Source organism: Pan paniscus, chromosome 8 (genome assembly GCF_029289425.2).
Source record: "Pan paniscus chromosome 8, NHGRI_mPanPan1-v2.0_pri, whole genome shotgun sequence".
Classification (NCBI taxonomy): domain Eukaryota; kingdom Metazoa; phylum Chordata; class Mammalia; order Primates; family Hominidae; genus Pan; species Pan paniscus.
In genome coordinates this window covers 60,482,618-60,499,250 of record NC_073257.2, presented here as the reverse complement: position 1 = coordinate 60,499,250, position 16,633 = coordinate 60,482,618, and the positions used below count along the sequence as shown (strand labels likewise).

Here is a 16,633-nt window from a genome sequence, read left to right as displayed (position 1 = left end):
CAGGCTCTCCAAAAAATGAGTGTATTTGGGAATTAGCAGGAGATTGCAATCTAGGATCCACATGCCATAGTGAACTATAGATGCATCTAAGGAGGTTGGGCAAGGGCAAGCCTTTATAGACAAAGAGAGAAGTACATGTGAGTTGTTTTGAAACAAAAAGGTGATTGGTTCCAAGGGCTTATTTCAGGAGTTGACACCAGTTCATTAGTGAAAACAGTGTCAGGCAAGTGTTCTTGTGTGAGTGGCGAGCTGTCCTTGTGCTGCTGGCTGTCCTTGTGTGACTCATGTAGCAAGCTGTGGTTTGGAAAAAGTTTCTATGGTATTTTTCATTATAGGCATAGAGCATGAGTGACCCTCCCTTATGGCCTCCCAGCTCCATTTTAGTAGGGTTAAATATAAGTGACTTATTTTGGTATTGATAATGTTTATATTTCTCCCTTTCGATCAAGTTATTGCTCTGAAAGCATCACTGTTGGATCATCCTGTGGTTAGGTTTTGATTGTTCCTCGGTGCTGGGATGGACCTTTCCTGGTTGTTCTACTCTCACATTGAAGGGAAATGACCAGCAAGTAGGAGTTGATGTAAAAACGTCTTTCAGCTTCATTTAAGCAACATGGAGGTTTGGAAGGAGTGGCTCTGAGGCTAAGTCTGTCTGGAGTTCATTGTTCTGTTTCATAGGTGTTGGTTGTCATTTCGAAGCACTAGACCAGCGTTGGGCATTTTGGTGAACTCTCTATGTAGCCTGCACATCAGGCAGGAGACTTGTTCCTAGAATTTTACATTGAGTTGTTGTTCAGCTTCAGTTTATAGGGCTTTAGGAACAGAGAAGTTCTTGTTCTTTGTTCTTCAGATACTGAAGGAAGCAAGAAGAATTCAGGGTCCAATTCAGTCTACAGGTAGATTAGAAACACACAAAAGCAATGAACAGGGCTACAGTCAGATAACAGGTGTAATACAATTTTCACCTTCCTTTAGAAGCATAATTTCTTTTCTACAGTTACCCCCATTTTTACTAAAGATAATCACAATAAGACAAATTTGTTTACTAAGTAAGTTTAGCCTCATCAAGTTTGGCCTTAATGCATAAGTGCATCAAGAATAGTGGTTGACCATGTAGGCTCCTTTGAAGCTTGTTCTGCTAGAACTTTTGATAAGAATCTCAGCCTGACTTTTAAAAGTCTCTCAAGGCTAGGAGGCCAAATCAAGACAAACCTCAGTTTGGCTGAAGTAACTTTATGTGCATTTTCAAATATGACATCCAAGTCAAAGCCTTAGTAATATAACCATTTGTAAGTATTGTATCCTGTTATAAAGAGAGCATATTTTATTGAACTTATATAAATAACTATATTATCATAAAAATAAGAATGCTTATGGATAGTTTTAGAATTCTGGTTGGATCAGGAAGGGAGAAAAAGCAAATATTTTAATTTTGTTCACAAGAGTATACTTTATTATATTGTTGTAAACTATAGATAACATACAAGGAAAAAGTTTCCTTAAATCTAGAAAACAAAACATTTAAAGAACCAGTGAAATTTCAAGTAAAAATTATAAAAACCCATTATTCTTTTTCATCCGTTCATTCAGCCTCATGTAATTAATTCTTGTTCTGCTTGATCTTTGTTAGCAGTTTCACAAACTCTGTTTCTTCTTTAGTGTCCTGGACATTTTTCCTTAGTCCAATGGTTTGATCTTGAAGTTATCAGAAACCTGTAACTTGTCAGAATTCTTTCCATCCTTTCTGTGAACCTCCTTGAATAAAAAGCAATTTTTGGACTGTAGCTGATTGCAAATGCGTTTAGAAAAGTACCAACACCATAACATTCCATGGATGATAAGGACTTAGAATGGCCATGGTTAAAAATCTGAAGAGAGTTTATTATAACCAGCAATTTACAGATAAATTTCATTGTTTCTATGGCATATATCATTTTAACATAATAACCAAATATTATACTAAGACATATCGGAATTCTAACAATTTTGTACAATTTTAGGAACATTTATATCAAAACTATATTTATAAATATAACTTAAAGATTTGGCACCACTTATTATTGGATAATGTTTCCCATGCATTTTAACATATTGAATAAACCCAATTAGTTTAACACCTCTTTTACAAGGTGAGGGACATATCCTTTGTTGCTTCCAAGGGCCCAGCTGGAAAGACCCAAAGTAAATTCAAGGTCAAAAAGACTCAATTTAGAATTTGATTTTGGGAAGCTGTCAAAACTGTCAAAAGGTTTAAAACCCTTGATCAAAGTAGAATCACTGGTCACTGTAAAATAATTGTCATTCATTTAACCAGAGTGATAATTAAAATTCTTCAAAAGGCAAATACATAATGGTCAAAACTTAGCTCTTTGAATATTGAGAAGATCACTTTTTTAAGTAATAAAAGAGCTAATAAAATACAGCACAGAGCACAAGAAACTATTCTGTTGAAACACAAAATTTTTGTTTTCTAGGCCAATTACTAAAAAGTTAAGGAAAAACATATTAATATTAACAGTAGAGGCTAATACTGTAATATAACTGTATTTTATTAACAGAGAAGACAAAATAATAGTTTTGCACAAGTATGCTATTGATATTAAGGCTCAATTTTAGAAAAACATAAATAAATACTTTTCTTCTAATTTTAATTATCTTGATCACAAAAAATTTCTTTCATAATATTCATCTTCCATAAACCTTTTGCAATTTTCTCAAACCATTTATAATGTTCTTATTCAGTTTTATTGATATCACTTTTTTCTTTATTTATTTGTTTTGAAGCAATCCTCAACTAGCCTCCAACTAGAGAAAACTACTTTTTTAAACAACAACAAATAAAAACACATTCTCATATCTTCCTTTTAACTTTTCTCACCCAAACATATCTTACATTTTTGTACACTTTGTGTACAGAATTACATTTAGTAATTGGAATTTAAAATCTCTTGGTAACTTTAATTTCTAGTGAAAACCAGAAAACTAGAAAGTAAGCAATCATAAACTGCCTTTTACAAATTTGTGAAAACATTATTTTATAACACCTAGAAATATATGCTTCCTCATAGCACATTTTTTCAGTGTAGAATAGAGCATTTTAATTAACAGACCCAAATATCTTTTGTTCCTCTACAATGAGGAGACAAAAGTATATAAGCTTAAACTTATGTTCAACAACTAATATTTCAGCATAATATCTTATTTGGAAGTGGTCTATTAAATGAATATTCATCATTTCATTTAACTTACTATAACTGTAATGTTTTAAGTAACCAAAAAGATTTTATAAACCATTTTAAGTAGATATATCTTATAAAACATAATCATTGTTGAAAAGCTTAATTATACTCTATTTCATTTATATTTACATTTATTAATTCACTTGGTTTTAACAATTATGTTTGAATTGTTTATGAAAACTCCATAAGACATGAAACAAATGTAGTCATTATCTTACGTTATTTTTATTGTTAGTAAATCAGGCAAGTATTAAAAAATACCACAGAAGCAAAGAACCTAAAAGTTAAAACATATGGCTTTTTTTAACTCTCTTTTTTCATTGTCACATTTGTCGCACATCAAGCAATTTATTTTTACTGTATGTTTTATTCTTAGGTTACATTTACAATTTTACCATCTTAAACATACATACGCTTTTGCTTGATAAATCCAGATAGAAGAAGTCGTATGTCTGTATTATGTTTAATGTTGACAAGTCTCCAAACATGACTATTTTAATTGAACCAAAAAACTTAAACTAGCTTCTATATTTACCAAAAATTATACCAGATCACCTCAACTCAAAAAACATTTAGGTTAGTTCTGTTTTTCTGAGAAAACAGTTAATTTATAAAAGTGTTTATTTTCTTCCTTCAAGCCAAATCTTCTCGCATGTACCAATAGGACAGTTGTTCATGATGAGGGCTCTCTAAAAATACTTTTAGATACAAAAGTCCAAATATCCAAAGGTATAACCACTTCAATTGTGACTCAAAGCCAATAAGCCTTTATGTCTTAACCATGGATACGAGAGGCTTCCACAAAAAGAGCGTGAAAAATGCAGTACCCCCCTCGAGATCCAACATCTCTCCCAAAGACGAAAAACAAAGACCTTACTTGTTAACAAGGTAGTGGAGGTTGAAACAATTGAGACAAATTCCCCTGGGAGCTGGCACTCTGGGACAAGGAGATGCTTCATGTTTCAGACTCCTAGCCAGCTGGCTTGCCATCTGATGCAAACCTGACAGTCTCCACCACCCAGCTGGTGGAGACCAGAGAAGATATCCTCACTGGCTACAGAGCTCTTGAGACATAAAACAAGATGAAAGGAGAGTCTTATTGTAACTTTTATTCTTGTGGTAAATCACACAGAAGACAGAGATTAAAAAACAAAAAAAAAGAGCGATTTCTGTTAGAACCTAGAACCAAATTCACAAGAGTCACAATTCAGAGAACATCCTTACAAATGTTTTTCTCCTGCCAATTCAAATTTAGAAAAGAAGGGACAAGAAAAAATTTTTACCTTCTTCTCTTAGCTAGGCACTATCCATAGATATTTGGGAAAGCTGGCTTTGGAAAGAATCCCCCCACCTTTTGCAGGCTTTTGTCAGGCCTCTCAGCATCTCATCCATAGGCTGGAGTGAGTGGGGTGTCCAGCCTCTTAGGGTCCCATCCTCATTGCCAGAAACTGTAAGGACGGAAAACTTCCACTTCTATCCTTTATCCTCACAGGCTCCAGCTGTGTCTGAGAAATAAACTAACATAAGAAAGATCAACAGGAGAAAAGCATAATAAATGTTTTATGTGGCATGGGAGCCCCCATAAGAAGATGAAGACTCCACCAAATTAGTTACTGGGTTGGACAAAAAACAGTTAATTGTGAAAATGGGACTAAATTATGAGGAGACTTAAAAGATCAGAGTTATTCCAACAAGGTCTGTATGGTATTCTGTGTCTAAACTTCTTGTCCTTGAAGATAAGGATGTTGCCTTTCCTTCCAGGAGAGGGAGGATGACTATCACATGGGAATTTCATCTTCTTTAAGAAATAACACAAAGGTCAAAGTGGCCAATTTGCACCTGCTCTTAAAAGTGCGCTTAAAAGTGCCTTTAACTTAAATAGCTGATAGGCCCAAATGGCATATTTTAACTTCTTTATTCCACCCATCTAGAACTTCCCTAGAAGATTCACATATTAAAAAATGACTTCGTGGTCATGGAGAGAAGAATTAGGTTAGTAGCTGAGCAGTTTGGAAAAAAGAGGAGTTCGGCTAGAGGAAGACAAAGAGGAGGAGGAATTGTAGATAGGGGAGGGAAGGTTCTGGAGACAAATGAGTCTCAGCTAGCTTTGAGATATTTGCATTAAGGCATTTTTGAGTCCTGAATGCGTTTTGAAGCCTCAAGATGCCAATTGAAATATGTGCCCCATTCAAACTGACCTTATAGCTGCAGTCTTCTAATTTTAATTCTAAGGAAAAAACAAGCTTGGGCAGTTCAAATGATCTCCATCTGGCCATTGGAGCTCTAAATTATCTTTGGTATAATTTGTCCATAAGCTTAAAAATTCATGGGGTGAATTATGTTTGGAAAGTCTATGTGATGCCGATTTAAATTCTGTACACAAACAACCAACACCAAAAGAGTACACATCAGAAAGGATGCCAAATCCCCTACAAAAGTGAAACCAAAAGAATACTCAGAAGAAGGACCATGTCCTTCAGACCTATAAAACCAGATCTCGAATCAAGTCAAAGCAAGCCAAAATGAGGGTGCTCAAATCCAAGGCAGAACTTAGCACCAGCAGAAAGATGATTCCTGGAAGCAGAGAGCACAATGGACTCCAGTGGGCATTGCACGTGTTCTGTGGTCACTGGTATGGGAAAAGGCTTGTCATTTTTGGATCCCACATCTCTAACACCAGGTTTTGCCAACCTAAAATAACAACAAAGAGAGACAGGCTTTCCAAAGACAGAGTTTATTCAGGAATTAGCGGGAGATTGCAATCCGGGATATGCATGTTCTAGAGGACTACAGGTGCATCCCAGGAGGCTGGGGGAAGGGGAAGCTTTTAAAGACAAAAGAGAGAAGTACATGTGAGTTGTTTTGAGACAAAAAGATGATTTTTTTCTAGGGGCTTATTGCAGGAGTTGACATCAGTTCATCAGTGGAGACAGAGTGTCAGGCAAGTGTTCTTGTTTGAGTGGCTAGCTGTCCTTGTGCGGCTGGCTGCCCTTGTGCTGCTGGCTATCCTTGTGTGACTCATGTAGCAAGCTGTAGAATGGAAAACATTTCCTGTGGTATTTTTCGGTATAGGCATATGCATGAGTGCCCCTCCCTCATGGCCTTTTGGCTGCACTTTATCAGGGTTAGACATAAATGACCTCATTTTGGTATTGATAACTTTCACATCATTACTATAAATACCATGCTGCCACAGCTGGATTTCTTTAACCACTGTGTGGAGGCTGAGCTGGGATCACACTGGCCTTCTGGCGAAATCCTCTCCCTCCCAGCCCATCTGGCTTAGGCGTCATATCTCAGTGTTCCTCTATTTTCCCATTTCCAGTAGGAAAAGCTCACGAACTTGTATGATTATTCTTTGTACCAAGCAGGGCTGGTGAGAGCATGTTCTTATCCCCATAGTTCTCATCAGACCTTCTAAAGATCTCTCTCACAAATAAGAACAACTGTTATATGCTTTGATGTGATCAATTGATATTTGTTTGACCTTTCATAAACTGTGAATGCAGGTGTCTTTGGGAATTGTGTTGTTATTGATCCATAAAATGCAATCTAATCCAATGTGCTTGCATTGTGAGTGCACCTGCACTCACAAATCCACTTATCTCCTACCTGCCTTCTCCCAATCAGGTGGCCATCCTGAGCCCCTCCCACATGGACAATTCTACACCTGCCTAGCTAGGGTCATCTTGGGGAAATCACTCAAAGGTGACTACCTCTAGGGTTTGGATATAGACCAACTTGGGAGGGTTTACCAACCAACCTTTGGTGGGGAACTGCCTATCTCTTGGGGAGAATTCATCCTAAGGGAAGGGTGAGTCCAGTGTGGGGCATCAGATTCAGCAGTAAGGGCAGAGGCAGGTGGCAGAGGGGATGGAGGTCTGAGTGTGGTGTGGTGACAGCTGTTTAAATCCTGGACACCCCCTCCCCACCCCAGCATGCATAGGCATTGGGAGAAGAGGTTGGTCACCAGTTTAAAAGTTCTGCCTTCCAAAACTGGGCAGGACTCCTGCGCCCAGGCAAGCTGCTAGAGAATGCTTTGGGCTGAAAGGGTGGAGCACTGAGAAGGAGGAGCCACTTTGAGTGTGTGGTAGAACAGGGCAGGGGCAGACCTGCAGCAGTCCCCAGGAGTGGCCGAGGGCACTGGAGGGGTTGAGCTTTGCTGTGAAGAGAGCAGAGGGGTGGGGGAGGGGCCTTCAGTGGCTGGGGCTGATTCAGTCTCCCTCCCAGGGGTACTGGAGGACACACTTGCCAGGATTTGAAGTCCTGAGCTTGGGTTGGTGGAATTTTCAATCTGGAACCACTTGGGTCAAAGGGCAAATTGACTCCACTTACACCATGCCTTAGGCAGCTGAGGCTGCTCTAACAAAATACCACAGAGGGGATGGCTCAAAAATAGACCCTTCTTTCTCACAGCTCTGGAGGTTGGAAAGTCCAAGAACAGGGTTCCAGCTGATTTCCATTCCTGGTGGGGTCCTCTTTCTGGCTTTCAGAGTTCTCCTTTTCACAGTGTCCTCACATGGCTGAGAGAGGAAGCTCTGGTGTCTTCCTCCTCTTATAAGGATGCTGATCCCATCATGGGGGCCCCACACTCATGATCTCATCTAAACATAGTTACCTCCTAAACACCCCACTTCCTAATGCCATCAGATTGGGTGTTAGGGTTTCAACATATGGATTTGGGAGGACACACATATTTGGACTGTAGGATTCCATGGCTGGGGAGGAGGGGGTTGGTACAGCTGAGGTGGAGGGTTCTGGCACATTGCACAAACTTAGTCAAACTCCTTTCCTTGGTTTTCCATTTTACACCCATGAGATGATAGCTGAAGGCAGATATTAAGCGACATCTTGTAAGATAAGATAACTAACGGTATTTTCTCCTCTTGGTGTTGAGTTTTCCTTATTTGACCCTCTCCTCTTTGTCTGCTCCTTCTTGACACCTCACGACCCCAACAAAGGTTCCTCGCTACCAGGTACGCAAAGACTTACCTCCCACTCCTGCACTCACCCAGCTCGTGTGTGACACTCTCGGTAGGGCTTAGGGCTATGAGTCTGAGAGATGGTGCAATCCCTACTGCTTCTCCTTCCACACATGCTCTATTTCCATTTCAGGCAAAGAGTTCTTTTTCCTGGACAGTGAAACCAGATTGTGCAAAATAGCTCCTGAAGGCTGGAGAGAGCAGCCTCAGAAGACCTCCATGAATACCTTCACACTCTTCCTGAGGATAAAGTTCTTTGTCAGCCACTATGGGCTGCTCCAGTGAGTGCTGCAAACCTGTTCATTTGTTCCTTAAGGGATTTATGTATGTCCAGGCTGATGGAGAGGTAATGGATCGACAAGTGCTTTGCAAACTGTAAATTACATACAAATAACAATAGCTATTGTGGTTGGTTTTCTGTTGATTGGATTCTGATCAAGATAGAACAAAGGAGGAAAATCAGTTTTTTTATGCAGGCCCTGGTCAGAATGAGAATATGCCCTTTTGTTTCAGACATACTCCACTCAAGGTCAAAATTCTCTGTCTGTGACCCCAAAATGCCCCCTCACCCCCAACACACAACTCAGTAGCCCAGTCATGAGGGTTGGAGGACAGAGACATGGGTTTGCAGTTTGATCACTGCTTCTTTATTTCTTTGTTTATTAGAAACACCACCAAACTGGTTATTAGCTTCCTCACTCAAACCAGAGCAAGAAACACCTCTGTAAGTTTGTATGAAGTGACTGGTATAGAGTGGCCCTAAACGAGGGGCAGGAGGCATGGTATAAATGCAGGAGACCACACTTGTCTTGCTGGCATTGCCTCTGAATTCTATTGAGTTGCATCTCGTCTTCCCTACTTTTCCAACTTCCCACACTGAGAAAACCCACTGGTGCTAACATTCTCCCTTTCCCTTAGCAACCCAGCCCTTTTTATTGCTACTTCTTTTCCAGGCACAGCCTGACAAGGCACCAGTTTTACCTGCAGCTTCGGAAAGATATCCTGGAGGAGAGGCTGTACTGCAATGAAGAGATACTGCTGCAGCTGGGGGTCCTTGCCTTGCAGGCTGAGTTTGGCAATTACCCTAAGGAGGTAGGCGTGAACACCAGGGGCCTTTGTGTGGGGTCACTGGAAAAACAGTTACAGGATGAGGGCATGTGTTAGTAATGTGGAGACTCTGCTTTGAGTATTGTTAGCATCTACCAGCTAGATTGGAGTAAACTACATTTATCCATCCATCCATCCATCCATCCATCCATCCATCCATCCATCCACCTATTCATTGATTCATCCATCCACTCATCTACCTATTCACCTGTCTATCATTCCATCCATCCATCCATCCACCCACCTACCTATTCATATATCCATCCATCTATCCATCCATCCATCCATCCATCCATCCATCCATCCATCCATCCACCCACCCACCCACCTATTCATCTATCCATTGATCTATCCTCCCATCCATCCATCCATCCACTCACCCACCCATCTACCCATGCATCCACCCATCCATCTACCTATCCATCCATCTACCCACCCAGCCACCCACACACCCATCCACCTATTCATCCAGAAAGCATTCACTGAGCACTCTTTGCTAGGCTCTGGGAGGCACAAAGATGAATAAATCCAGTTTATACTCAGGAATATAGTTCTAGTCTAGTTCTAGTCCAATAGGTACCTCCTAAAGACAGTAATTTACTAATTTATTGAATTCCTATCATAATCACCATCATCAATAGTAATAGCCAACCTTTATTTTTAAAATTTATTTATATTAATTTATTCATTTTATTTCAATAGGCTTTTGGAGAACAGGTGGTGTTTGGTTACATGAATAAGTTTTTTAGTGTTGATTACTGAAATTTTGGTGCATTCATCACCTGAGCAGTGTACACTGCACCCAACATGTAGTCTTTTATCCCTCATCCTCCCAACCCTTTCCCCAAGTCCCCAAAGTCCATTGTATCATTCTTATGTTTTCACATTCTCATAGCTTAGCTCCCACTTATGAGTGAGAACATATGATGTTTGGTTTCCCATTCCTGAGTTACTTCACTTAGAATAATGGTCTCTAATTCCACCTAGGCTGCTGTGAATGCCATTATGTCATTCCTTTTTATGGAATGAATGGATAAAGAAATTGTGGTATATATATACATATACCACTCATTGATTGATGGGTATTTGGGCTGGTTCCATATTTTTGCAATTGGGAATTGTGCTGCTATAAACATGCGTGTGCAAGTATCTTTTATGTATAATGACTTCTTTTCCTCTGGGTAGATACTCAGTAGTGGGATTGCTAGTTCAAATGGTAGTTCTACTTTTAGTTCTTTAAGGACTCTCCACACTGCTTTCCATAGTGGTTGTACTAGCTTACATTCCCACCAGCAGTATAAAAGTGTTCCCTTTTTACCACATCCATGCCAACATCTATCATTTTTTGATTTTTTGGTTATGGCCGTTCTTGCAGGAGTGAGGTGGTACCACATTGTGGTTTTGATTTGCATTTCCTTGATCATTAGTGATGTGGAGCATTTTTTCATATGTTTGTTGACCATTTGTATATCTTCTTTTGAGAATTGTCTATTCGTGTCCTTAGTCTACTTTCTGATTAAATCGTTTGCTTTTTTCTTGCTGATTTGTTTGAGTTCTTTATAGGTTCTGGATATTAGTCCTTTGTTGGATGTATAGATTGCAAAGATTTTCTCCTATTCTGTGGGTTGTGTTTTTACTCTGCTGATTGCTTCTTTTGCTGTGCAGAAGCTTTTTAGTTTAATTAAGACCCATCTATTTATCTTTGTTTTTGTTACATTTGCTTTTGGATTCTTGGTCATGAAGTCTTTGTCTAAGCCAATATCCAGAAGGGTTTTTCTGGTGTTATCTTCTCAAATTTTTATGTTTTCAGGTTTTAGATTTAAGTCTTTGATCCATCTTGAGTTGATTTTTGTATAAGGTGAGAGATGAGGATCCAGTTTCATTCTTCTGTGTGTGGCTAGCCAATTATCCCAGCACCATTTGTTGAATAGGGTGTCCTTTCCCCTCTTTATGTTTTTGTTTGCTTTGTCAAAAATCAATTGATTGTAAGTATTTGGCTTTATTTCTGGGATTTCTATTTTGTTCCATTGGTCTATATGCCTATTTTTATACCAGTACCATGCTGTTCTGGTGACTATGGCCTTATAGTGTAGTTTGAAGTCAGGTAATGTAATGTCTCCAGATTTGTTCTTTTTGGTTAGTCTTGCTTTGAATAGTAATAGCCAACCTTTATTAAAAGATCACTATGTACCTGGCATTTACCCAGACATTGTCGATTTATGTTAACTCACTTAGCTCTTGCAGCAACATTGTAAGTTGGTGTGATAATATCATAGAGTTGATATTATCACTCAATTTTCTAGAAGAGTGATCTGAGGTTCATGTGGGTAGTACATTGTAAAGTCTAAATTTGAGCCCAGATGTGTTACTCCAAGGCCAATACTGATTTTTCTGGGATACACTCTTCTCAAATGGCAATCCTAATCTTGGCCAAGCCCTTGCCCCTGCAGCAGAATCATATGCAAGTTTCTTTGATTTAACTGCCAATGATAGTCCTCTGTTACAATCCTCAGGGAGTTAATAGTGTTAGTAACTTGTTATTTAATTTTCAGATGCCTATTAATAGGGAAGGATTATGCTAATGTATTTACCTACCTAATTATGATTTAAAATGGGGACACAAGGCAGGAAGGAGAAACCAACCACTTGAGCTGTTATGACAGCAGTGTAATTTTGCTGTTGGGGTTTATGAAGCATTTCCCTCATCTCTTGCGCATGTTCTGGATGAAGGGAAAGGCTTGGGAACGGACCTCAACAGAGACCGAGCAGTGTGACCCAGCAGTGTGACATGACATCTGAATGTGGAGTCCATCTCTGGGTGTATCAGTAGGAGCAGAGAGGAAGGAGCAAGGGAGGGGAAGTTTCCACCAATCTCTTCCCTGGTGACCTCCCAGCCAGCATGCTGGGCTTTACCTTGGAGAGCACTCACCACTGTCATGTGACAAAAGCTGGGTGCCACTGGGGAATGCTTAGCTTGGAGAAGAGATGGTCTTCTTCAAGAGGACTGCATGAAGGAGGAATTCACTGCTAAAAAAAAAAAAAAAAGAAAGAAAGAAATGTTAACCACACGCACTCCACCCTTCTGCCCCAGAAATCTTCAAAAGGACCTTTAAATCCTTGAGATCCTAAGAACTGGCATGTTACTGAGCCTTTGAATGCCCTTTCCCATAATGTCTGCACATCCGTCTCAACCTTATATACCTTTCAAGGTCAGTACCAACCCCCTAGAGTTCCTGGCCCCACAAGTGGACCCTCTGGATACTTTTTCGCATCCTCCCATACCTTTGGCCAGCACAGCTGATTGGACAGCATTCTGTTGATTAGAAGTGATAGAAAATCAAGCTCAGGCTGGCTTGAATAAAACATGTCATTTATTGTCTTGCAAAATTGAAGGGTTCTGGTTCTTTCTCAGCCTCCCAGCATCCCTGTGACAAGCTTCCAGCCCAATCACTCTTACTTTGGAGCCTGGGTGATAGGAACTCACATGATGTCAGTAGGACTTGGGCTTCTTGTGTCTCTGAGCTGTGCTCTCCTCTGTCACATTTGCCTTTCATGGCTTTCCAATTCCACTTTCCAGGTTCCAGCCCTGTGCAAGAGAGAGAGTCTCTCCCTTGGAAATGGCATGGAAATCCTGGGCTTCTTTCCCATTGGTGCTGATAGAGTCATGTGCCCACCTGAAGCCAATCATTGTGTAGGGAGATGTTATGCTTTGATTGGTTAGACTTGAGTCTAACCCCATGGTCACCCTAGGAGGCAGGGATAGAGCTCACACTGCCAAGTGCATAGACTGAGAGGGAGGAAGGATGGTTTCCCATTTCCTCCTTCAAAAAGAAGGTGAATAGTCACATGTGGCCAGAAATACATGTCCACCACCAGTGGGCACTTAGTGGTCAGAGATGCTACATCATTGGTGAATAAAGGAGCCATGTTTACCTAAAGTTCTAGTCTGCTACGTCATCGGGGTCTGGCCTTATGTTATAGGCTGAGTCTTGAGCCCCCAAATTCATATGTAGAACCCCTAATTAACAGTATTTGGAGTTAGGGCCTTTAAAAAGGTGATTAATTTGAGATGAGGCTGTTAGGGTGGGCCCTAATCCAATCTGACTGGTGCCCTTATAAGAAGAAGAAATTTGGACACACAAAGAAACACCATGGAGGCACAAGTACAGAGGAAAGGCCATGTGAGGACACAGGGAGAAGGGGGCTTTCTGCAAGCCAAGGAGAGAGTCCTTGGGAGAAACCAAACCTGCAGAAGCCTTGGTCTTGGACTTCCAGTCCCCAGAACTATGAGAAAATGAACTTCTATTGTTTAAGCCCCCTAGTTAGTATTTGTTATGGCAACCCTAGTAGATTAGTACACCCTGAGTCTGAGAAGGAGGAACAGTAGCCACCACTGGGTGTGGACACCTTCGCAGAGTTCTGTGTCTTATTCCTCACAGGGTATGTGGGATAGAGAGGGAGGGCTGTGAGTGACCTTGGTTATAACTTGCCTGCCTTGGTTCTGGAACTGGATTAAAGAGCAAGGACAAGCCCAACAGTTAAAACAGTGAGAACAGTGGGTTGTAAAATTTTTTTTGCCATGTCCCATGGATAAATGGACATTAAAACCCAACACGTACACATGTATATAGAACAGAACTGAAGCAAAAACCTCAGGAAATAAGGAGCATCCTTTCTATATGCAATGCACATTGATATCTCCTATTATATTCTCATTCGTTTTAAAAATGCTGATTATGGGCCCCTAAATTGATTCATAGCTCACCAATTGGTTACAGACTGCGGTTTGAAAACACTTCTCAGACTCTCCCAACATTGTCTTGCTTTCCTCCCGGTACAGCTTCAGAAGGCGCTGCTGTGTCCTGGGGTCTTCAAAGTCCCCGTGTATTCCCTCACCCTGCTGGGTTTTTGTTCACAGCATTTGTCATCATGTGGGATGATGAATTCATTTTATTGGTCATTAGCATAGAAAACACCTGAGGGTAGGGGTGTTTTTGTCTGTTTGGTGTAGCCATTTCTCCAGCACCAAAGCAGTACTTGAAGCGCAGGGAGTTTGTTCAAGAGCTGTGAATGAATGGAGTTGAAACTCCCGGACTGGAAGACACTACAGATAACAGTAATCCATCAGAACATCAGCAGCTGGCTTGTCAGGGGACTGTAGTTCAATTCCCGTCTGTCCCCTCTCCTGGGACTACCCTGGTCCATGGATACTGGAACTTCACTTTCTGCCCCTGACACTGCCCCAGGGAGGCAGTGTCTCAGAGCTGGCCTGGCCCCCTTAACCTCCTCCCTGCCCTTTTGACAATCCCTGTCACTGCTTACCCTTGAACTCCTTCCTGCCCTCAGTACCCAGGCCTGGGGCCCTTTTCATGCCTAGGCCAGCTTCGGGTGGTGCTACATTGGGGAGTCCTGGGAGGAGGGTGCTCTAAGCTAGGAGTGTCCCAGTGAATCAGTTGACATTCTTGCTGTGGCCTCTGATTCAGTAGCTATATGGCCTTGGCATGTTTTCTCTCTGAGCCTTGGCTTTTTCATCTGCAAAATGGAAAATAATCATCAATCTCTTGCAAAACTGCTGTAAGGGTGAAAGATGGCAATTCATGCGTGGTATCTAGCATGTGACAACTTCTGCTTGCAAGCTTTCCTTCTACCTCCTCCAGCATTATAGTGCTCTGATATAAAATGACACAACTGCTAACCTTCAGTCTGTAGATTCAGATACAGGATGTCAAACCTGAGTTTAACTCTAGCACTTAGAGTTGTTGAGGACAGCAGGCCAGATCCACTGGAGGCAAGTGGGAGTTTGAGTAATAGTCTGTTACTCAGACCTGGAGTCAGTTCAGCAGAGTCTCTTGCCTCAGGGTTCCAGGGGCCCAGACCTGTCTCTATGAGCCTATAATAGTCTAGGTTCTCTAGAGAAACAGAACTGATAAGATATCTATCTATTTATCATCTATCTATCTATCCATCTATCTATCCATCATCTATGTATCTATCATCTGCGTATGTATCTGTCTATTATCTATCTGTCATCTATATGTCTTTCTGTCTGTCTATCTAGAGATGTATTAGAAGGCATTGGCTCATGTGGTTATGTAGGCTGAGAAGCCTCAAGCTGTGTAGTTAGCAGGCTGTAAACGCGGGAGGGCCAATGGTGCAGTTCCAGTCCAAGCCTGAATCCAAAGGCAAGAGAAGAACTGGCATGAAGAGAGTCAGGCAGAGAGGAGCTGCTTCTCTACAGGAGGGTCAGTCTTTTTGTTTAATTCAGTCCTTCAACAGATTGAATGAGGTACACTCACTTTAGGGAGGGCCATCTGCTTTACTCAGTCTATGGATTTAAGTGTCAGTCATGTCCAAAAACACCCTCACAGTCACACCCAGAATATTTGACCAAATATCTGGGCACCCCATGGCCCAGTCAAGTTGACACATAAAATGGACCAGCACCAACACTCCATTATGGTGCTTTCCTGTGCCCATCCAGTTTCTGACTGATCTCACCCTGCTTCTGGCTTAGTGTCATCTCATTCTCCTTCTGCTTCCCCATCCCCAGATCCTGCCAAGCCTTAACCTGTCTAGTGCCCTGAGGACATTTCTGAGGTGCTCTCTGCTGCCCCCATGTGGCCCCCAAAGGCAGACCTTTTTCCTTTCTCACGTATGTAAAGGCCAACAGCTTTACACAAACCCATTCATTTATACAACCACTTAGTCAGTCTTAATTTATGGGAGGCCTGCTCTGGGCTTGGCACCATTGAATTCTTAAATCAACCCGGAAAAGCCGGTGCTATTTACATTTGCCATTGAGAAAGTTGTGACTCTGTGAGGTTAGGTAAGCTAGAAAGAGCGCAACCAGGGCTCACTTCACATTGCTTTGCTATATGCCAGGTGCTGCAATGGACACTTCAAAGGTCATTGAGTGAGGCCTCAGAGAGGAGAGCCCCTCTCTGTGTCACTGAATGGGCAAGAGGAGAAGTCTGGCCTGTCCGCTGCCTGAGCCTCGGTGGCTGTGAAGCTGGGTGGGGGCCACCTGTTATATCTGGGAAGACTTAGTGTGGCCTCCTAAGGGGCTTATGTTTTGTTTGATAAATGGTTCTGGTGCTGAAAAAAAATAATTTGGAAACCACTGTTGTGAAAGATTGGGAGCCCCTGAAGAATTTTAAGCAGGGAAGCAACATGATTACATTTGCATTTTAAAAAGGGAGACAAAGACAATTTAGTATAAAAATAAATCTCCTTAATCACATCATCACAGCAGAATAACTTTCCTCTGGGTGCATTCTCTCCCTGCCTTGATCACATGCGGGGGTT

The 16,633-nt window shown here is 41.2% G+C and overlaps 1 protein-coding gene across 10 annotated transcripts in view; it reads left to right on the top strand.

The window, feature by feature from the left end:
- FRMPD2 (FERM and PDZ domain containing 2) overlaps positions 1 to 16,633 on the top strand; it is a 127,302-nt gene that overhangs the window by 43,181 nt on the left and 67,488 nt on the right. For all 10 annotated transcript variants that reach the window (XR_010113176.1, XM_063607368.1, XM_034930520.3 and 7 more), the window contains 2 exons: positions 8,355 to 8,502; positions 9,175 to 9,313. Coding sequence is in view for 9 of the 10 variants with exons in the window: in XM_063607368.1 (XP_063463438.1) it covers positions 8,355 to 8,502; positions 9,175 to 9,313 (287 nt within the window). In the remaining variant the exon portion in view is untranslated. The remainder of the gene's footprint in view (positions 1 to 8,354; positions 8,503 to 9,174; positions 9,314 to 16,633) is intronic.